The sequence below is a fragment of the Leptinotarsa decemlineata genome, unplaced genomic scaffold (genome assembly GCF_025532065.1).
Source record: "Leptinotarsa decemlineata unplaced genomic scaffold, Ldec_3_MD MMD2_tig00026294_RagTag_RagTag, whole genome shotgun sequence".
NCBI classification, from domain to species: domain Eukaryota; kingdom Metazoa; phylum Arthropoda; class Insecta; order Coleoptera; family Chrysomelidae; genus Leptinotarsa; species Leptinotarsa decemlineata.
In genome coordinates, this window is record NW_027412674.1 from 552,208 (window position 1) to 575,683 (window position 23,476).

Below are 23,476 nucleotides of genomic sequence, written 5' to 3' on the forward strand. Positions count from 1 at the left end.
ACGACATGAAACAAACGAATGGCTTTATCTGTAATTCTGATAAGATGGTGTCTGTTTTTAAATCAATGCCAATAAAAAAAGAAAGAAAAATGGTAAATTATTCCGGTATTTTACTTATCAAACTGAAATATGCAATATCAAGGTAATCGACATCACTATCGCATTTGAGGATATGTATCATTTCGCTCGAAAGTCTTTTGGATAAATATGGTTGAACATTTAGAATAGTTGGATGTTCATAATCAAACATGTGCCCATATTCTTTCTCATGTTCAACGAGAGCTGTGGGGTTTTTTATTTCAGTTTCTTAGAGTCACAGCATTTGTGACAGCTTCCACAGTTCAATTTGTACATTATATTGGATTGTATTTCTTGTGGTGTTTCTGAATTTTGTTTTGAAAAAAAAAATGCTTTCCAACTGAATTTTCATTTGAAAAGGCCACTTAAATTCGTTCGGTACTGAGTAGCATTTCAAGTTTATCAGATACATTTTCCTACAAATGGAATTTTGTGATATTTGAGGTTCACCCCTGTAGTTTGGAAGAAGAAAATTATTTCATTAATTATTTTTCTAATGAGGGCTCTAGAAATATTATTTTTCAGACCCCTCAGAGCCCTGAAGAAGAATTTCATTAAATTCGAAATGTTTGTAAGAGAACAATTGTTTTTATAAGAAAAAATCTTATGATAGTGAGTTTACTGTATTAGTGGTGTGACAGTAAATATTATTTTTTCAGTTCCACATTCTTTCTTTTTTAAATATGTTTCCCAGTCGAGAAATGAACTGAAACAAGAATATAAACATCTCGAAAAATTAATTTTTGACTAATTATTTGCCAATCGTATCGTGAGCTACAATATGTCAAAGCGAAAAGTTTCTAACTCTCTCCGTACACCACTGTCATCTTCTTTCTTCCATTGATTAGAAAAACATATTGCGAAACCTAAAAATAACTTCGATAAAATCTTTGTTGTTGGTGAAAAGGGTTGGAAAACTCGAGTGCCTAATCTGGAATTCGACCGTCTGTAACCATGGAAGTGGTCATTTCCAACAAAAAACTGACCAATGGAATCCCAGGCTAAGTTCACAAACTCAATTGGATCTGCGAAGTTTTCCCCTCAAGAAATTTCTTAACAGTTTATAGTGATCTCTGACGACTTCCAAGTCAACAGAAATATGAAGACCTGTGAACTAAGTTTAATCAAGTATATATTGTTTATATTTAATTTAATATTTGCGGTTAGTATGCCCTTTTTCAATTCATAATACTGAAATTATTAACGACACTAACAAATAGTGATCAAATATGATATTATACTTGCTTAACATACACGTTTCATTTTTTTAAATGCCATTTTCACCACATTTATCTCTGAAATTTCAGTACGAAATGGTATTTTTTAAACTCTAATATAGAAAATGTACCTCCACCATATATGTTTTTGAGAAGAGAATTTTATATTCCATCAAATGATCTAAAAAATATGTTGAAAATCCGGTTTTTTTTTCGAATTTCAAATAGCGATAACTCGACAAAGATTCAGGATACTTTGATACATTAAATTGAATGAATAAACTAAGGCATTATGCCCAGCAATAACTAATTTTTTTTTAATTGTTAATGAATTACAATTTTATAAAAAAGTTTTCTATTTGCTTCCCTTAAAAAATATAATAAACTTCGAATTGAATCAAACCCTTCAATTTATCACATTACAAAATGTATATGATATAAAAGATTGTTGCGAGATATACGTATACAGTGAGGAAGGACATGGGGTAAAGGGTAAATTAATTTTCTATGTAATTAGGAATGCAACAGAAAAATTCTGAAACAGGTCAATTTTTATACAGTGCATTCCATTTAAAACGAGCCACCCTGAATCACTTTTGGAACAATGATTTTCTGGAAAAATAAAAAACCACCTCAACAAGAGTATACAGGGGGCACAATTTGACATATTCACATTTGGTGTTACTTCCCAAATCGCGCTCCCAGAGCATGTCACCAATTTTTTTCAAATGGATCACCCTATATTGTTTCGCATTATCAGATGTTCCATGATGAGCAGATTTCAACAAAGTAAAAATATATGGTCTAAAGCTCATAGTTCGGGAGCTACAAATTATTTGAGTTGAAAACGAGCCACACTGAATAACTTTTGGTACAATGATCTTACTTTCCCTATCGCACCCCTAGAGCATGTCACCATTTTTTCTAATAGATCAATTATTTTGCATTATCAGATGTTCCATGATGAACAGATTTCAACAAAGTAGTATACATTATGATCTGAAGCTCATAGTTTGGAAGCTAAAATTAATTTGAGTTGAGAACGAGCCACCCTGAATGAACTTCTGTACAATCTGTTACCTTGGTTTCATAGGTATTTTTGTGAAGTACACTTCAAAATAGTTTTATTTTGCCTATTTAAGTTTGAATTCGCTATTCTCTTCATTTTGTATTCGTCTCATTCTACAATAACGATTACCTACCAGGTGAAGTTACAATTGGTGTTGCTGTTTTTATGAATTCTTGAGAAGCAATGGTTTATATGCCTCGAGAACGGATTGAAATAGTGAGTTTGTACTACCAGAACGGAAATAGTGCTAGAGCTGCTGCCCGTATGTTTAATGATATTCATCCAGGAAGAAATGTACGATACAAATACGTTTCGGAATTATTGAACAAATTTATGAGAATTGGATCTGTTAACAATAAAATACATAACCGTTCAGGAGTTGTCAACGAAGAAGCTATTTGTACTGTAGTTTCACGGCACGTTGGACTAATGGAAAATTCTTTTTCTCTTGTTTGAAGGTGGTTGACAATGTTTCGTGGTGTATTTCATCAGTTCGGACTTCCATTGTTTAATATAATATAAATTGATTTGATAACTCTGAAAAAAATCAAAAAGATTAACCGAAAATAACAATTTTATTAAACAAAAACTGAAATTACATACAACAACAATCCAACAAATAAAAATTGAAATATTAATAAAGGCGGAAAAATTTAAAAAATTAAAAATATTATTAACTAAAAATGAAAAAATAAAAATTAAAAAATTTCAAACCAAGTTATGTCACAACTTTTCGATTGTTAGTATCCACAATCGTCTTCGGGTGATAACTGGACTTATTCTTCCAAGATCTGACTATTTATAGGTCATTCGAGTGTTTCCACCTATCCCCTCTTCCCTGTTTCCGCTTCATTGGTTTTGGCGGGAGATGACCGTTTGGCGGGAGAGGTTTCCATATGTTACGTATCTCTACGCTAGCTTGACTAAATGCGTTGTTGGAGAACATATACGCTGCTTCTTTGAATTTTCTCCTAAACCAGTGTTTCTCTTTGTGGATGATTTCAGCTTGAGCCCACTTGATGTTGTGTTGATGAGTCCAAACATGCTCTGCTATTCCGGATTTGCTGGTTTCCCCTCGCTGTGTGTGTTTCTTGTGCTTGTGTGAAAGTTCGCATTGCTGACCACAAGAAACACACAGCGAGAAGAAACCAGCAAATCCGGAATAGCAGAGCATGTTTGGACTCATCAATACAACATCAAGTGGGCTTGTAAATAAAGTGGGCTCATAATTCAACGGCCCTTCGTGGTTATAGCCAAGGGAGTAGTTGTTTTCAACCTACTGTGTAGGTATATTCGAGACTGGCTTGAACGTTTAAAGTTCATTTCTTTAGATTTCCTGTATAATTGTTGATCTGTTTTTTATTTTTCCTGCAAATCATTGTTTCAAAAGTTTTTTAGGGTGGCTCGTTTTCAACTCAAATAATTTGTAGCTCCCGAACCATAAGCTTCAGACCATATGTTTTATACTTTGTTGAAAACAATATAGGGTTATCCATTTGAAAGAAAATGGTGACATGCTCTGGGGGTGCGAAAGGGAAAGTAACATCAAATGTCAATGTGTCAAAATGTGTCCCCCTTTATACTATTGTTGACGTGTTTTTTAATTTTTCCTGAAAATCATTGTACCAAAATTTATTCAGGGGGGCTCGTTTTGAATAGAATGCACTGTATATGAAAATACACTTCCTTAATGGAATTATTCAAGTGTCTCTAGTCAATTCCCTAGAGGTGATAGTTGCCCCTGAAAAAGATTCAATGAAAAGGGGTAGCGAGTGATACCGCGTTTAAATGGGTGTTCAATTCTCTATTCGACAATATAGCACTTTTTGGTTTTTGGACTTGAATACTCGAGAAAAAGTAATTTTCTTTTCACAAATACCTGTCAAAAATCTGTCACTATTGACTTACATATTAGTTATCTTGTCAAAAAAGAACATCGGTAACTAATAGTCTAGTCAATCGTGACAAGTATGAAATAAAATTACTGTTTTTTTTGAATATCCAAGTCCAACAATCAAATAATGAATTGATGGATGTAGCCGTTACTACGTGGTAGGAGATCATAATGAAAAGAGAAATGAAAATTTCTATATTTTTTACCACTTTTATTTGTAACTAACGTTACGCAGTTTCGTTAGTTACAAATAAAAGTGGTAAAAACATAGAAATTTTCATTTCTCTTTCAATCAAATAATGCTTTATTGATGTTCAGTTGAATCATTTCATTGAGAAAGTGTATTTTCTTACATAAACATTGACCTGCTTCAGGATTTATCATTTGCGTTCAATTTTTTTTCTGATCGATTCGACCGTTACTTGATGAAGATCCATAGTAATTTCAAAAACTATCCCGATTTGAATATTCAAATCACTTGATAAAGCTACTGTGTTAGCGAAACATGTGATATATTTTTCAAATAAAGTTTGTGGAGATAAAATCGTGAGATGTAGTTTTTGAAATTTGCGTATAATTACGTAGGAAATGAATTTATCCGTTACCTTAGCACCTTACTGTATAATTGAAAGAGACTACAGTACATAACTTGAACAATTTTTTCATACTTGTTATGTACTGTTTGGAACCTTTGGTATAGTAGGGGAACGTGGGGAGGGTTGATACCCGTTTTTTGAAACACATTTTTCATAAGAAAATAATGCATTAAAAATTATGAAATTTGGCATAAACATGGAATAATACTTCGAAATTATTCTATATGAATATTAATGTATATATTCAATATAAGACCTGTCAATTCTATAATTTTTTTTATTTTTAACTTTGTATCAAAACTCCCTATACGTGGGAGGCATGATACGGGCATGAGGGAGGAATGATACATCATTCTGGAATAACAGTTTTTATTGCCGTTTTTGTTATTACATTTCAATTAACGTTGTTGAACTTTGTGAAGTTTATGGGAAAACTTAACTTGCGGTTGACTCTTGCAGTACCTCCTACACTGCACGGATGAGGTAATTTTACAGCATCATCAGCAGATACCATTGAAACATCTTCAACGGCTGGGAAAACGAAATGGTAACCGGGTTGCGTACGCCTCATGAAGTTAACAAGGTAGTCACCATTTGGTTCAATGTCCCGGACCTGCCCAACGTAATATTTATGGGATTTCTTTGTGAAAAATTTCACTAGAATGAAATCATCTTTTGCAACTACTCCATTGGCAAACCTTTCTTCAGCTAAGTCTTCTGTAATTTTAGTTTCTATATCGGTTAATTCTGAAGAGCTTGTAGATGAAATCGTTGAGAAACATTCCAAATCAGAATCATCAGTTGAACATAATTTTTTTTTTTTTTTTATTGACGTCTTTGTTACGGATGATAAAACCCTTTTCTTGGCGGTTTTTGCATCTTTTTTTTCACGTCTTTTTGAACAATCTTCTTTTATTTCTTTCATATTTGGCGTGTCTGTAAGAATTTTTGTTTTGACAGGTTTCCGTTTACCTTGTGATTTTCGAGGTGAAGCGCTTGGATACGGACGTATTTCCTCTGGAGTCTTCAAAGATGTGACAGCTTTTTTTGGCGGAGTGAAGTGGATTGCTTCTTCTAAATTTGTATCTGAAGTAGAAGGTCCAGCAATATCTTCGTCTTCGTTACCCGGCTCATTGCTCACAGCTTCTGATCTTATTTGCTGATTTTCTATACCAGGATTGGGTCTGTCAGTCACAGAAGCAGAAGCAAAATCAACATCGGAAAATATGTTCGGATTGTAGGGACAAATTCCCGTATGTTCAAATCCCCTGGTAATGTTCAAAGGAGTGAAAGCCCTTTGAAAAGCTCGACCTGCAAGTGATGGTATATTTTTCAAATTTATTGTCTTTCCAGGATTATTAACCATAAATGAGTCAGACTCCTGATTGAAATAGGTCTTGAACGGTCCATAAACAGACACATCCAGCGGTTGTAGCTTATGGCTGGTGTGTGGCGGTAAAGTAAGGAGAATTATTCCATTATTTTTGCAAATGTCAAGTCCATTCGGAGACATATGACTTTTATGGTTATCTAAAATTAGCAGGACTTTGTTATCCAAGGAACATTTAACAAATTTAATGAAATGCGTCAGATATTTCTCGAAATTCTCCTCAGTCATCCAACCACTGGCATGTGTTACAGCTAAAGATCCTAGGGGGGCACCAGCAGTCATATAATCTTGAACATTTTTTCTAGGAAAGATGAAAAAGGGTGGCACCTAATTGCCCGTAGCATTGGCAGTACAACAAATAGTTACAGTAGTTCCTCGCTCTGCTGAAGTAACTTTTGCTACTTGTTTTTGTCCTTTCTTCGAGATAATCTTTTGTGGTTTGTGAGATGTTTGAACACCCGTTTCATCACAGTTGTAGATTGCAGATGGTTCGAAGCTGTGTCGAACCATCACTTCACGAAGCAACTTGAAAAACTCTGCTACGGTGTGTTTGTTGAATGCGGTGGATCGGCTTAAACTTGTCGCTTCTGGAGTTCTCAATGATAAATAATTATTACGGGCCATGAATCCTCGCAACCAATCACGCGAGGCAGCTTTTTTATTTGCCCAAGTTGCAGGTGAGAGTCCATTCGCTGAAGCAAAGGAGAAGGCAAGTTCGCGGGTTTCTTTCGTAGTTAGTCCGTAATTCATATTTGCGGCTTTGAGCAAATATTCTCCCAGTAACTTTTCCTGTTCATTATTGAAAATTTGTGAGGTGTTGTAATTTGGTTGGTATGATTCGGATTCCCCATTCCTTCTGAACCTTTCCACATATCTCTTTAAAGTCATCTTATCAATTCCGTATGTTTTTGCAGTTGTGCGTAGCTTACTACCATTGACAACCTCCCTAACTGCTAGTTTCATTCGTTCAGGTGACACGGGAACTCTTTCAGACTTCCTTTTCCACTTGAAAGGCATTTTCTGTAAAAAACGTATCTTTAGGAATTGTTCACACATGAATCAAAACTCGTAAGAGAACGTGGGAGCGTTGATACATGTATCAACCCTCCCGAATTAAAATGTATCAAACCTCCCGTGTTTACAAATTTGGAGAAATTGACAGACACCAAAAACATAACCTAACGTTCCAATACTTTGGATACGCAAATATACAGAAAAATCAGTGCACTTTTTGTCACCCAACTCAATTTTCAAAACATATCATTACAGTTTCTTAAAAATGTTCAGCCTTACCTTGCATATTTTACAATGAATCTCTTGAAAACAGTAATTCAATTATAACTCACACACAAAGCACCATTCACGAAATATTTTTAGATTTACGCCATAGCTGGGATGCCGTGTTGCACTATCTTGCGCTTGGCTGATGTCATATATTTTACGGCGGCAATTTCAACTATGTATCAACCCTCCTGCAGTATCAACCCTCCCCACGTTCCATAAATATTACAGGATTTTTATTCCAACACCAAATAGTTTTTTCAACACCTCGACACGTGTTTCGATCACCAAGTGATCATCTTCTAGAGGAAGATCAAACTAATCATACTTACAAAGCTATCCTTATTTATACCATAGATACATACCTGTTCTAGGTATCTGCGTCTCAAGTGTCTTAAATTGATTTCGCAATATTGTCTTATCTACTAGTATTAAAATAATTTTATAATGTGTAAATGTAATAAATGAAATTTTATTTCAACAAGTACCTAATAGTATACTAATACCTAATAGTATACTATTAGGTATTGGTCCACCATCATTATTGATAATATTATTATGTTTACTTATTTCTACACTCTTATAGGCATCTAGATTCCTGTTGTTGCTAACTTGTCTAACTAATCTTAATGAACTGAAGTCTATAGAATTGTTTTGTTGCAAAATATGATGGGCGACTGCTGGTTTTTCAGGTCTTCCATATTTTAATATATTTTTTTGTCTGTCCATAATATTTGGATCGCAGTCCTTACAGTCCTTACAGTGATGTGAACTGTCAGGAATATACCTGTACGTGCTTGTTTCTTTTACACATACATCGTATATTGGCATATTGGCTCCCCATCACCAAAACGTCTAGAAATGGAAGTTGTCCTTTATTTTCTAAATCATTCGTGAATTTCATTGATGGAATATATTTTTTTAAAAGTCCTCAATATTCGAATTTTTGTTATCAAATATCGCGAAAACATCATTTACATACCTTAGCCATATCCTAGAAAAATACTTTGACTTTTCTTTGGTTTCCATTTCAAATCTGCCAATGAACAGGTTTGCCAGGTAAAGGGACAATGGGTTACCCATAGTCGTTTCCTCCTGTTGTTCATAAAAACAACCTTCTACCTGGAACCGGTTTTGTTTCATACACAAATTAGTGAGACAAACAAATTCATCATTTTCGTTATTATTGAAATTATTTTTCTCTATTAATATCCTGAGGTGTTGTAAGGTCTGTGGAGTTGGGACGATAGGAAATAGGAACTAAAAACTAACCAAAATCTCACCTTGTTGCAGAACGATGTTTTTTGTACATTATATGAACTCTGAGGAGTTTTTTATACTTAAACCTGGTTTCGCAATAGATAAAACTTCAAATTCCTTACTGAGCCATTTTGCTATTTGGTAGGTAGGAGATGCAACAGCTGACATGATGGGGTGCATTAATTTTCCCGGTTTGTGTAAAATTAATTTAAGACTAGTAGATAAGGCGATATTGTGAAATTAATTTTATATAGCTTATAATATTTCAATTATTAGATTTACCTGACTATTACGTGAGGACACATTGTAAAATTAATTTAAGACTAGTAGATGAGACAATATTGTGAAATTTAAGGCACTCAAGACGCAAATACCTAGAACAGGTTTCTATGGTATAAATAAGGATAGCGTTGTAAGTATGTATCTTCCTCCTGAAGATAATCACTTGGTGATCGAAACACGTGTCGAAGTATTAAAATAACGGTTTGGTGTTGGGAACAAAGTAACATTATTTGTAAAAAAAAAAAAGATGCATGCCCTCTCCTCTACATGCGATATGCTTTGATATGTTTGAAGATCCTCATCACTTTCTGTTAATCAGCTAACAGAAACCAACTCTGCACTATTATTCAAATATTTGGAAGATTTTCCCAGAATTAAAACTAGGTAGATTCTGGAATATTTTAAAGGATTTTTGTTAAAGAAATATGATTTATAAAATTTGTGATGGTTTATTAAAGATTGCCAGGAGGCTAAAAAATTACACGAAAGTGTGGATAAGGAAGTAGGGACAGTGAGGACTCAATGGGACAAGGGGTATGATGGAATATCGTCAATAAATATTGGAATTACAAATGAATTTTCGCGCTTTCACTTCGGCCAATCACAACGCTTCAAGTGCAAACTGATGACGCAGTGTATTACGGCGGACATGCGACAATAGAGTTTTGGGACGATAAAAATTGCTTTGAGGAGTAAAAATTTTCAATTTTCTACCGGAGAACTTTTGACTTTTGACAAAAAAAGTAGTTATAGCAGGTTCTATGGAAACTGTTCCATTGTGCTCCGTTCAATTCCATGGTATCATCTGTTCTGTTCTGTTTAAAATATGTTCTTCCGTTAACCAGCTGTCGCACCCCTACGAACGACAACCCTCAGAAGTAGAAACTTGTGCAAGCTACGGATTAACGAGGTCTTGTCTTTTAACGTGTGATTCCTAACACGGGTTGGACGATAGCAAGTGAAAATCGTTTGTTCAGACTAGGGCTTGAACCACCGACCAACACGGCAGTCAATTCGAGTGAGTGAACAAAGCACCCACGTCGAACCGCTTGGCTGCCAACCGACCTTGTATATACTTAGATATATATGTTCAAAAAAAAGGAGCAGAGGCCGGTGGGGCAAAAATATCTATGAAACCTAACTATGCAGTCAGAAAGATATTTTCGAATGAACTCGAAGACGCATTAGAACAATATTTAGTGACTTCTTTTAAAATTTGCTGTGGTCTCGACACTGTAGAGACTGAGATGGAAAATGGCTGGCATTGGTTGGGTTTGTGGCTTCAGAAAGCGACACCCCGAAATAGTACTAAGCAGGAGGCTTGCAGCTTATCGAGGGCAACATCTTTTAACAGACACATCGTGGAAACGTTTTTTGACAATTTATTTACCATTCAAGAAAGGTACCTAAATCTTGGAGACGGCACAGTTAAAACGAAACTGAAAGAACCACCGTTCAGAAGCCAAATAATGTATTTGCTTCAAAATCATCAAGTCATTGCTGAGAGAGGCACTTTGGTTACCACCAGTTGCATGATATCAACCAGTGGAACTGCCTTTCTACCAGCAATTGTGTTTACATGAAAAACATTTCAAGAGTCACATGATTACAAGAGCACCCCCATGCACCTGAGGTCTTGCTCAACTAACTGGCTAGATGACGGGTGAATTGCTTGCAGATGTTATGGAACTTTCTATCAAAATGACGTCTTCTACGAAAGACAAAACAACTCTCGTGATCCATGGAGATAACCATGGAAGCCACCTATCTTCAGAAGTCTTAAAATTGCGAAGGAAAATGGTGTACAATTGTTTCACAATACCTCAGCATAAGAGTCACAAGTTGCAGGCGCTAGATGTTTCGGTATATGGCCCACTCCGAAAGTTCTAGAATGCTGCATCAGATTCATGGATGTCTCGACCCCCAGGACAGACTCTGAGCATTTATAATATGGCGGAACTTGTAAGACAGGTGTTTGAAAAAGCTATGACGCCAACTAATATTAAATCTGGATTTAAAAAAGACCGGAATGTGTCCGTTTGATGAGACGTTTTCAACGAAGATGATTTCCTTACAAGCGAAGAAACTAACAGGCCAATATGAAGACCTGCAAATGCAATCCAGGAATCTTACGGTACCTGCTATTAAAAATGAAAAACCTTCAACTGTAGTTCAAGAAGTTGAAAATCGGGTAAAAAGTCCTTTGAAATTCTCGAACTACCCTAGAGCTGAGTCAAGAAAGACGAGCAGAAGAAAACAGGTAAAAGCTTAATTTTGACAGACACTCCTATCAAAAACGAAACAGGAAAGAGAGAAAAAAAACCAAAGGGCGAGAAAATAGATAATATAAAGAGAATGAAAACTGAGAAAGTGGCCAAAGCATTATTTTCTAAAGTCCAATTGTTGGTTCAGATGTGTCCAGTGATGAAGATATGTATCTAACAGTGTTTATTTTAAAAACTACAATACTAAGGACTTTGTCTTGGCGAAATTCAGCCAGAAAAAAAAATATTATATTTTGTTGGTCAAATTTTGACAGATATAGACGAAAACAAAGAATATCATATCAGTTATTGCGTCGTAGTGCGAAAATTGACAGTAGCTATATTTTCCACTATTCAAAGCAAATTTTGACTTTTGAACAAAAATTACTTTTTCGTTCCATTGTACCCCAACTGTCCCTAGATTATTCAAATCCCCGAGACTTAAAAAAAATTAAAGCATGTGGCTAGCTTGAATGTTTCAATGAAATATTATATATTTATGTGGCATGAACTAATTTAATTAACTTATCACAAACAAATTGAGTAATTAGCAACCCCTTCCTGACAATTCAACTATTAACTAAAGAAAAAAGATGTACCACCTTTCTGACCCAAAAAAAATTGTTTAGCTATACAGCGTGGTAATTCAGCTTCTGTTTTTGGCACCATCTCATCGTCACATTCACTGGATGAAAGTTTTCTTCATCCCGTTGTTTCCACATCCTATTTATACCCTAGTCACGATGGGAGATTGTTTCCTCATAAAACCTCCCATATTCCTTGTGATACCCGTCATAATTTTCCATCAGAAGATACAGAGAAACATGAACAAGTTATAGAATTCAAAACGTCTGCCATATCCAATTCAGTTTTAGGCAGTTTAACTTCGAATTCCTTATCCAACCGATCCAATGAAGGGTTGAATCATCGATTCCGTGATTACTCACAAGAAGACAGTAGTAGCCAACGTACTATCAACAGTTACAACATTAAATCAGAGATACATTCTTAAGTCAAAACTCTTTGGTTTAATGGGTTGAAAAATATTGGTAACACCTGTTTTATGAACAGTATAATCCAATGTTTGTCAAACATGAGATGGTTGCTGGACTATTTAAAAACGGATACATATATGGAAGATATCAATACTAGTATTTCTAATATGAAAGCGTTCGCAGAAGTTATCTGCGAAGTTTCATCTGATAGAGTAATAATCACTGCCTACTTTAAAAGTCAGATTCAAAAATTTGACCCTCGATTCATGGGATCTTCCCAACAAGACGCCCAGGAATTCCTTCGATATCTTTTAGAAGGTTTACATGAGGACCTCAATGGAATTAATGAGAAACCTAAACCGATCTTAACGGAAATTGAGGAAAAATTGAGCGGCAGCGCAAGAGTCGTGGCTGAGATACTTTAACATGAACAACTCTAAGATTGTAGAAAATTTCGTTGGTCAATTAAAATCTACTATGAAGTGCACACACTGTGGATTCTCATCAGTAACCTTCGATACTTTCTGGGATCTGTCTCTCCCTATACCACAAAGAACTGGCCAATTGAGTTTGTCACAATGCTTGGATTTCTTCACAAAAGAGGAAACCCTGGATGGAAATGAAAAACCAATCTGTTTGAGGTGTAAGGAAAGAAAAAAATGCACAAAGTTCCTATCAATCCATGAGTTTTCCCGTATTTTAGTAATTCATTTAAAAAGATTTTCTCCAACGGAAATATTCGGAAGCAAATCGAATGTTGCCATTCAGTTTTCTTTAGAAGCATTAGATATGAGCAATTATACAGCAGACAATGTGGCTTCTTGTCGTTACAATCTACATGCACTTTCGAATCACAGTGGGACTACTTACAACGGGTATTACACAGTATATTCCAGACACCTTTATATTGGCACGTGGACTAAATACAACGATTCACACGTGTCCCCAATTTCACCAAAACCGCTTGTGAGTGAGGAGGCATATGTCCTCTTTTATGAACAGGGGAGAACGAAGCAGCACTTTTGAGGTGTTTTTTTCCTTCTCTCTTTTGATAAGCTAAACTCCGTTAATTGATTTGTATTTCATGATTCTTCGGATAATAAATTTTATAGGGAAACTATAAAAACTATTTAAATTTTCAGAAAACGAGTACAATCGGATCTATTCAAGACTCACCTGAATGTCCAGTTTTTTTGCACTAATATTCCATGTGTATTTTTGAAAACAGTTTTTTCTATATTATCATCATTACAGGTGTCGGGTATTGGTCTCATCATAGCAGGCTCACTTATATTATCAGATGTTGGTGAATTTGGCCATTTCTTAGAAAACAGAATTTTGGCACCTCCAGTAGTATTGATAGTGGCAGGGTGCATAGTTTTTTTGGTTGCTTCTTTGGGATGTTATGGAGCAATCAGAGAGTCATATTATATGCTTATGGCGGTATGTGATCAATATTTTTCCTATTTTTCAATAATTACAAACATTTTCTTACAGTTTGCTCTTTGTCTTCTAATAATTTTCATAATTGAATTTGCTGTTGGTATCGCCGCAGCAACTTATAAAAGTGAATTCCAAACTGCTCTAAAAGATGCGATGACGAATTCTATGAACAATTATGAAACCAGCAAAGCTGATAAAGTGGCTTGGGATCATATCCAAACAAAGGTAAGAAAATTGCAAATTTTGAAACTAATCATTTATCAATTTTCATAATTGTTTAATCATACCAAAATCAATTGAATATATTAAATTCCTTATGATGTACTGTTTGGAACCTTTGGTGTAATAATGAATATTACTGGAGTTTTTTCCCAACACCAAATCGTTATTTTTAACACCTCGACACTTGTTTCGATCACCAAGTGATCATCTTCAAGACGAAGATAAAACTGGAAACTTCGCGAAACTAAAGCTATTTATGCTATACAAATATATCATACAGTTAAACCATACAGGTATACCACCCATACAGGTATACCACCCTAAATTATTTTTACAATTAGCCTATCTATTATTTTACAATATGTCCTTATGTAATGTTTGAATGTTATAGCTATATATAAAACAATTTTCAGCTATATAAAAATTAATTTCACAATATTTTCTTGTAAATATATTTAGATAGGCATAAAGTCACATATTTTTTTTATATGAATGATCTTGAACATTCTGCCTCTGGAGAAGAGTATCTCCATTAGAACTTGAGGGTGGTGAAAGAGTTCACGCATTCTATCGGTATGAAATTCGGAATAGACAAATGTGGTATGGTCCATCACAAAAGAGGACGATGCGGGAATTACGGGGAGGATGTGCAACTCGGGATTTGAGGAGTTCATCATGACCTGCCAGGATGAACATGCCAGATTGTCACACTATGACAGAAATAATGGCCAAACAAATACAGAAATTTGTCATTTCGTCTGTTCAGGGCATATGAATCTCGGACCCAATGATCACTCACCCTACGGTGTAGGGAATATTCATAGTCAATGATGCTGTCACGCCCTCCCGAATGTGTTGGGGCTTCGGGGGATAGGTCTCTACTAGCCTAACTTTCAAAAAATCATAATAGTAATGACAATAATAAGGATAATAATAAAAATTATAACGTTATTGGGGTTATTTTCATCACGCAATTGAAATATCCAGAATAGGATTATTCATCAAATCACATTCTGGTCGGCAATCACATGGCTAATGAAAATTATTGCTACTATTATGTTCTGAAGATGACTGGTTAACCCCATGAAGAAATAAGTATTTTCCTGAATGTTAACTTTTCAATCAAAATCAGTACCAAGAAGTGTTTTATTTTACTTCATACTATTTCTGGTGAAATGACTCTGGTAAAATGAATTTAGTCGTAAGAGTATCAATATAAATTTAAAAAAAAAAACTTCATTGAAAAATTGCCTGAAATGTATCAGGGGGCATTGCTAGTACAAGGACAATTTCCAAATACTAACTCCTACATTTCTGCATTCCTCATTCCAATAGAAAAAAAATATAGTTTTCTTGCACTATTTTTGAAATCCTTATGAAGTGACCCTCACATTGAACTTATTTAAAAAAAAATAAAACATGACTTTCCTTGTTTAGTTGGAGTGTTGCGGCGTAGATAGTCCATTAGATTGGACGAAACGTCCTGTTTCCTGTTGTCATCCCACGAGGGAAAACGCTCCAGTTCCATCCCCCGAACACTGTAAGGATGCTAAACCAGGAGATGATTATTTATATTCTTATGGTTGCTTTGACGAGCTCCAGATGAAAGCCCGAAATTCTGCGAAAGTTCTTATCGGGGTTGGAATTGGTGTAGCCTTCATCGAGGTAAAAGTCTATGAATATTTTCATCTTATGTTAGGAAAATGCATTATTTCAACTGATGTGTGTATTTATATAAACAATAAACGAAATATTCGAATGAAAACACCAAAAAATATACCTGAAGTTTTTCAGTATTCATTAGGACTTACTGAACTTACTGAAGATGGCCAAAGAAGTAGGTAGTTATTTTCTCATCAAGCATTTATTGAATCCTAACTTATGACGGTTCTGAATTTCAAAAATGCATACCTCATTTATAAAATGACTTCAATACAGCTTCAATACCTCATTAATATGTTTAAAATATGTTGTTATTTTATGTTTTTCCGTTAACCAGCTATCGAACCCCTACGAACGACAACCCTCAGAAGTCGAAACTTGTGCGAGCTAAGGGCCAACGAGGTCTTACCTTTTAACGTGTGATCCCTAACACGGGTTGGACGATAGCAAGTGGCAATCGAGCGTTCAGCCTGGGGCTTGAACCATCGAGTCACACATCGGCCGATTGACTGAGTGAACGAAGTACCCACGTCGAACCGCCCGGCTACCGACCGACCGAATGATTCAGTAAATCCATTACAACACTTATTTCGTAGAACAGACCAACTTGATACTTCACAAAGCTGATACTTCGCAAAGCTTCCTTAGATTTTTACTTATACGGCCCCTGGGTCGTATCAGCACGACTCGCGATCGCAATGTGTCAAAGAAAGAAGAATCGCGTTTTTTAGAGCTTTTAGATTGCACTCGATTCCTCTACGCAAGTTTTAAAATGCGCCCACTACATTTATAAGTAATTTCAAGGGCAACGCGTGCCTAGACAGGCGAGAGAGTGTTAATTAGGTACCTATTTAGTTCTAGTAATCAACTCAATACCTTATTATTTTTGTTAAGAACAATAGAATCTTCCACGCACTTCGAGTCTAGACTTGAACCTTCCTTATCGATATATAAAAGAAGTGCGTCGGCGGAACGCGAGTCTGTTGAGTCGAGTAATCGAAGCGATACGGTCGGAGAAGAATTCTAGTTGTATTTAATATATGGCCCTCTGCAAAATTGAGTTAGATATATCTGGCTCATACATACATATGGAGTTTCGCCTCCAAGCATTTTCTGAGATAGCAATGTTCTATCCAGAAAAGAGTCATCCACCTGATTCGAAACATAAACATTGCAACCATGTGAAACATGAAAAGAAGGTTGGGAATGTGTCTCTTTTTCTGTAGATTCCCTCACTGTTCGACTGACATAGCCGGCTTAATACCTCGAACAACAATGTTCAAGATTTTGAGAACGGCTTTCTTGTGTAATAAACTTACGGAAACCGTGTTTCCAAACAAATCTGGTGTAAAGCTATTTGAATCCAGCACACTTTCACGTAGGTATCGCACTCAGATCCTTTTGAGAAATTTCCTGCAATGCTTGTGCATTTTCAAAAAGATGAAATACGGATCTTATCAGATCATGTCTGGTATAATTTTATTGACAAACATGGAAATTCTATGTATACCATGAAGGTATAAAATAACGTATGGGAGTTGTTACTGCATAATTATAACGTTCTCAAGACACACCCTTGTCATCGGGATAATAAAAATATAATAAAAATCTTTGTTTCCCATCATAATCAACTTGAATGAAATACAAAAAACAGAATAATTTTTGGTCAGTTATCTGAAATGAATTGCTAATATAGGAGTAAAATACACTTGTTTCTTTTTCAAAGTATCGTTAACTTGCAGAAATATTATGAGGATCGATTATCATCAAATGAAAATAGCATCGATTCCAACCAATGATATCCGACGATAACCCCATAACTCATTTGCTAGGATCGGATTCATATTGAGACTGAAACTCAATAAAATATGATCTGAATTGTTACGATTATTCGAAATTGAAAACTCGTTTTCTACGAAACACTTGTGATTTGAAATACAAACATACAACATACCTACACAGTAGGTTCTGCTGAATTCCCGCCTAAAACAACTACTTTTCCGGCTAATACCACGTTGAATTATATCCGATAGGCATTTATACAAGATATCCAAATCATGAAAACTGTATCGACAAGACTAACTTCTGTGAGGTATCTTTCATAAATGCCTGTCGGACATAATTCAATATCCAACGTGGTATTATCCGGGGAAGTAGTTGTTTTCCGGCAGGCATTTACTAGAATCTACTGTCTGGGTATTTTGGGAGAGATCAATGTTTCCAAATTTTATTTCGAAATATTCTTTTTTTTGTATGTACGTAGGTATGTATCTCCCCTCGATAGTTTTCATTATTATATTTCAATAATTTTCATCGCCCAACAATTTCGAGATATGTAGAGGACAGGGTGGGAATAACACATCGCCGTTACTACGTAATATCCAGAAGAATATACGCAAAAATCGTGTAGATGTACCGCCGACATGTTCCTTGATAAGTCATATAACTGTTATGAAATTAGGATACCCATTGGAATTCATCTGGATCTGGATGAGGACATTTATAGGATTATCAATAAGAATTTTCAGAGATACAAATGAATGATGACATTTTGACATCCCAAGGAAACAGTGTGCTATGTAGATGACATTAACAACTTAAAATTAGTTACGTACCATATCTTATGGAAATCTAAAGAAATGAAGTTTAAATGTTCAAGCCAGTCTAGGATATACCCACACGGTAGGTTGAATGGACTGACGCCTATCAGAAAACAACTACTCCACTGACTAATACCACGAACGGCGTTGGATTATATCCGACAGGCGTCAGTGCAGGAATCTTCACAGACTAGCTTGAACATTTGAAGTTCATTTCTTTAGATTTGTTTACTGCCAGTCTTCAAGCATATCCCACTGACTAATAAGAAAGTCTTATGGAAATATGAAAATGGATTTATTCGTTAATCAGTTATCAGTCATTATCCTGATACGAACGGCAACCCTCGAGTCGAGAATTGTGCGAACTAAAAATGAATGAAATCTCATCATGTGATTCCTACTACGGGTCATAATGAACAAAATGATTGACATTTGAGCAACCCACATCATACACTCGCTCAAAACGCGTTATAGTCACCCATAGAGTTCCTTCCTAATAAATTCCTATGAATAAAATATATATTTTATAAACTGCACAAATTCATAGTCAACTAATGAATATGTTCAACTTTTTCAGATTATTGGCATCATTTTGGCCTGTTGGATGGCATCAGCAGTCAAAAACAAAGATTAAATTTTTACGAGTCTATGTATTGGAGAAAAAAATATGTATATAAATTTTTTTATTATCTTCCAGAATTAAACTAGAAATAAATAAGAACTTTATAATATGTTGGATATTTATAAAACACAATTTTACGAGGTTGAATTTATTGTAAATAAGAAAGAATTCATAGTAATATCATTTGTTGTTAAAATAATTCGTTTTTCAATGTGTAACAGAATTGTAAAATGTTATCCTCTTCTGTCTGTATTCATGTATGTGATGTACAAGTTGTTTATAAATAAAGCACCACGAAACATATCTATAATAATCTAACGCAATTTAATGTTGCCATTCTAATTTATATTGTGCTCTGAAACACTATCGTGCATAATGCACGTGATATATTAGACAAGGCTGCTTGTACAGAGTCGCACTAAGGATTTTTTTAGGTGGAGTGTGAGGACACAATTTAGCAGTTTCTTCAGCCGTATCACTACCTACTTGACATTTTAAAAATTTCAAACTTTAAAATACCGTATATGCACACACCACAGGCGTTTAAACGTAACTCACCACTCCGACCCTGTAGCAACATGCCTCAATAAATTTCGCCAGCCGATGACAGTGAAATCTGATTGGCCAGCGTAAAGAGACTTGTTTATTTTACCCAATAGATTCAAATGTGCTAGTGATCACGTGGTGATCACGCACCTGTCATTGTTTGTGTTACTTTGTTTGTTTGAAGGAGAGAGTTAAGAAATAGATATTTTGAAAAATGTAATAGCATTTACTATTTTGGATTTCGATTCAATTCATTCAATCTCAATTCAATGTATTCATTCAGTTAACATTCAGTTAAATATTCAATTGAATAATCAGTTAAATACTGTTAAATAATTAGATTACATGAATGACTATTTTATGTGCTATTTTGAATTCATCAAAAAGTCGAAAATTACACCTAAACATAGAATATGGTTGTATTGTGCCTATTCTCTCAGTTTGAATAAATCCTTACGACTTTAGAGAACAAATCAAAAAGTGTTCATATTATAGGTTACATAATATATTGGAGAGAGAAGGTAAATGCAATGGACCAAAGAAACGAGTAAGAGCGGGTATTTCATGAATGAATACTCCTTGGAATTTTCGTATGATATGATAAATTTGTGTGTTTTGTACTATAGTCCGTTCATAATTTGTTGATAGCTCACTGCAAGTTTGACCCTCATTAGAGAACTGAAATACAGAGAAGACAGCTAATATGATATAATAACAAAAACCAAACTAAAACTGGCAGTTTAAGATGTTTTCGACTAACCCACCTTGTATCTGAAGAAATACAATACAGCTATAAAACTTTTAATCCGATTATGTAGGTATTTTGAGTGGAAATGAGTGACCAGTGTCGTAGAGTATATGATTAAAACATTAGTTACTTTAAATAAATAAATATATCAATATTCTTAAACTGTAGGTACTGTAAACTGAATTTTTATTTTAAAAAAATTTCTTTATTTTATTCAAAAATAATAAGTTACTTACAATTTGTAAAAGATACATTTATTTAATTAATACCTATTTTTAAATGATATAAACTACGATTACTTACAAAACTATTCAAATTCAAAATAAACAGGATCATCTTCGGAATCCGAGTCGTCTTGCAGGTTAATAATTAGCGGTTGTGTCTCTACAGTCGCATCAATTATATTGTCAAGATCCCACATTTTTTGTTCTTCTTCTATTGCATGTCTTACTGCATCTCGCCAATTTTGTTCTGTAATATGTTGTAAAGACTCATATAACAATTCACGTACAGCTTGTATTTTATATGACGTATTTTTTCTAGCCACATAGCTTTTCATTTGTGCCCAAATGAGTTCAATTGGATTTAATTCGCAGTGGTAGGCTGGAAGTCTAAGGACTGTGATGTTTCGTCTTTCCGCCATTTTGTCAACTACGTATTTCTTGAACTTAGATTTGTGTTGCCGGGCAATTTTTAAAAGTTCTGCTTTAACCATTCCATCTTCGTAAGGCAGGGACTTATTCCGCAGCCAGTCAATGATATCCCGTTTCTTCCACGCAGTCGTTGGAAGTCTTTCAACTAGTCGTGAATGATAAGGTGCATTATCTAATACTATAATTGAGTTTGGTGGTATATGTTCAATCATCTGCTCAAGATACTCTTCGAAAACATCAGCTGTCATCTCCTCGTGATAGTCTTTTGTGCTTTTGGATTCAAATTCCAACAAACCATGCTTAGCAAATCCTTTTTCACTGCCAATGTGAGAAACTATTAATCTACTGCCTTTACCAGAGAGGTGGAAATACCAGTAGACCAACCTTCCATAAAGGCTTGCCTGGAGCTTGATATATTTTTATCTGTCCAAATTTTTGTGAGAGTATGACCTGCGTTTACCCACGTTTCGTCCTGATAGTAAATTGGCCTTCCTTCAGCCCGAAATTTTCGTATAGATCTTAGATACTTTCTTCTCCAACATATTATCTCTTCCCGGTCAATCAAAAGTGATTTTCGGTCTGATTTCTCCCACCGGAAATTTAATTCTTTTAAAACTTGCCACAATTTGGTTCGTCCGACATGAGGCAAATCCGGGTCGTCTCTAACTTCTTGTAAAATTTTGTTTAAGTTGGGTATTTCTTTTTTGTAAAAAAATTCGTGAATTTTCCTTCGAATACCATTTTTGGCAAATTCATCAATTTCAATAGGTTTTCTCCCCCTCTTTAAGTATTCGTTTGTATTTGGGTTAGCTATACATTTTTTTTTCTTTATGAAAGGAACCTATATATTGTTGACTCCCCTACGCCCGTCATGTTGGCACAACTCTTGATTATGTTCTGAACAGTGTTTGTGGGATTCTGAGAAACCAGAGCATCGTGAACGTTCAAAACAATAGTCTTCTCTCTTGGTGAATAGACAGACTTACTGACTGTACGCAACAGTACCGGTGTAAAACTTGATGATGTTGATGATGATGACGAAGCCATCGCAAGCAATCAAACAAAACAAGCAGGAACGAAAGGTACGTATATGTTTGTAGGAATATGAAAAAAAGTTACTCACACACTGCACAAAATTCGCCAAAAATTATTTTCGTTCGTAACAACTTCACCCTTTCAAGGCAAGTTTCGAATATAAACTGAAGCTTTATATTTAATGAATAAACACCTCAGGAACCTCCGCCTATGATTTTACGAGTTTTACGACCGTTTTATGACTTGGGCCCTCATTTTGTGCTATCGACAAATTATGAACGGACTATAGGGGATTCAAAAGATATTGTTAAATATTGTTGCATTTTCAGCGAGGTATAATTTTAATTTTTTTTTTATTTGGGAAGAGTATAATTTTAATTTTTTTTTTTTATTTGGGAAGAGTAGGTACTGATATTTTTCAGAGGTGCTGGGAGCATATTGTATATAAGTGCAGCATAAAGTATATAAGGATCTGATGTTTAGTTATTTGGTACCTATCACTTGAATATTATTTTTAATAGTGTTCTGCACTGTTTGCAAACAATCATTGTACTATGAAATGTTCCACCCCGACTCAGCTAAAGATGTATAACACATTCTCAAATTCTTCCTATCTACAATATCTCGTAGATTATAGAAGGTGTAAATAAGCTTTCAGTCTTTTTGTGGCTTGATTTATGTGTTCATCCCACCTGAAATGCTGGTCTAGCATAACACCCAAGTATTTGATAGTTGAAGTATTTTCTATTATATCACATGTACCTACATGGTTGATGTGAGTCGCATCACAAACTTTATTTTTAGTTTTGTTCTGTGTGGTTGATCAGTGTTTTGCAGAGAAAATGTTTACAGACAACTTTCCATGATTGATGAATTAAAGTGGCATATTGTTGAAAAATTTGCATTTTCTACTCAGATGAAAACATATTTTGTTTATTGTTTTGAGGTTTGTTGAAATCTTCTCTAGACCTAATGGCTCATAAGAATAACACTCCTAAACTATGATCGACATGGCTTAATGCGCCTGTTTTTAAAGTGTATAGGTATGCATTCTTTAGTTTTTTCTTCTAAATCCAAAAAATGCTATATCTACACACAATGAATATATTTGGCGTACATCAGCAATTCGTGAGGAAGTTGAGACACAATAAAGACTTGGAAATAGGAGCTACTGATTATTGGGTGATTCAGGTTATCCTTTGCAACCCTGGCAATGCACTGCCAAATACACCAGAAGGGAAATCTGCCGCCAGTAGTAAAAAGGTGGCAACTACAATTTTAAGTGATTTTCAGGTTTAACGGTCGGTAAGTTGGTGTGACTGTTTTCAACCTATATACGAAATTTAAAAGCGGTAAAAGTAGTCAGTATAGATAAAAAAGGCGAATCAAATTGGCCGTAAGTTCGGAGCGTCATCAGTTCAGGAAGTTAAAAGGCGGCAAGTAGTAAATATTTAGTGAGAAAGCGGCGGTAACTAGAGAAAATGTCAATTACCGCCTTTTTATTACAAACTCCTCGATTGATATATGTTAGTACTCACTGTTTTCTTGTCGGTGTCACAAATCGTGTTTATATTTTCTAAGTTAGCGTAACATAGTAGTGGTCAGTTCAGTAAATGAGT

The 23,476-nt window shown here is 34.9% G+C and overlaps 1 protein-coding gene across 1 annotated transcript; it reads left to right on the forward strand.

The window, feature by feature from the left end:
- The first annotated feature begins 998 nt into the window (after positions 1 to 998).
- Positions 999 to 19,184, forward strand: LOC111510763 (leukocyte surface antigen CD53). The gene is made up of 5 exons (XM_074180120.1): positions 999 to 1,240; positions 13,581 to 13,769; positions 13,824 to 13,994; positions 15,429 to 15,656; positions 18,831 to 19,184. The coding sequence occupies exons 1-5, from the start codon at positions 1,178 to 1,180 to the stop codon at positions 18,885 to 18,887; spliced, it is 708 nt and encodes a 235-aa protein (XP_074036221.1). The 5' UTR covers positions 999 to 1,177; the 3' UTR covers positions 18,888 to 19,184.
- The last annotated feature ends 4,292 nt before the right edge of the window (positions 19,185 to 23,476 follow it).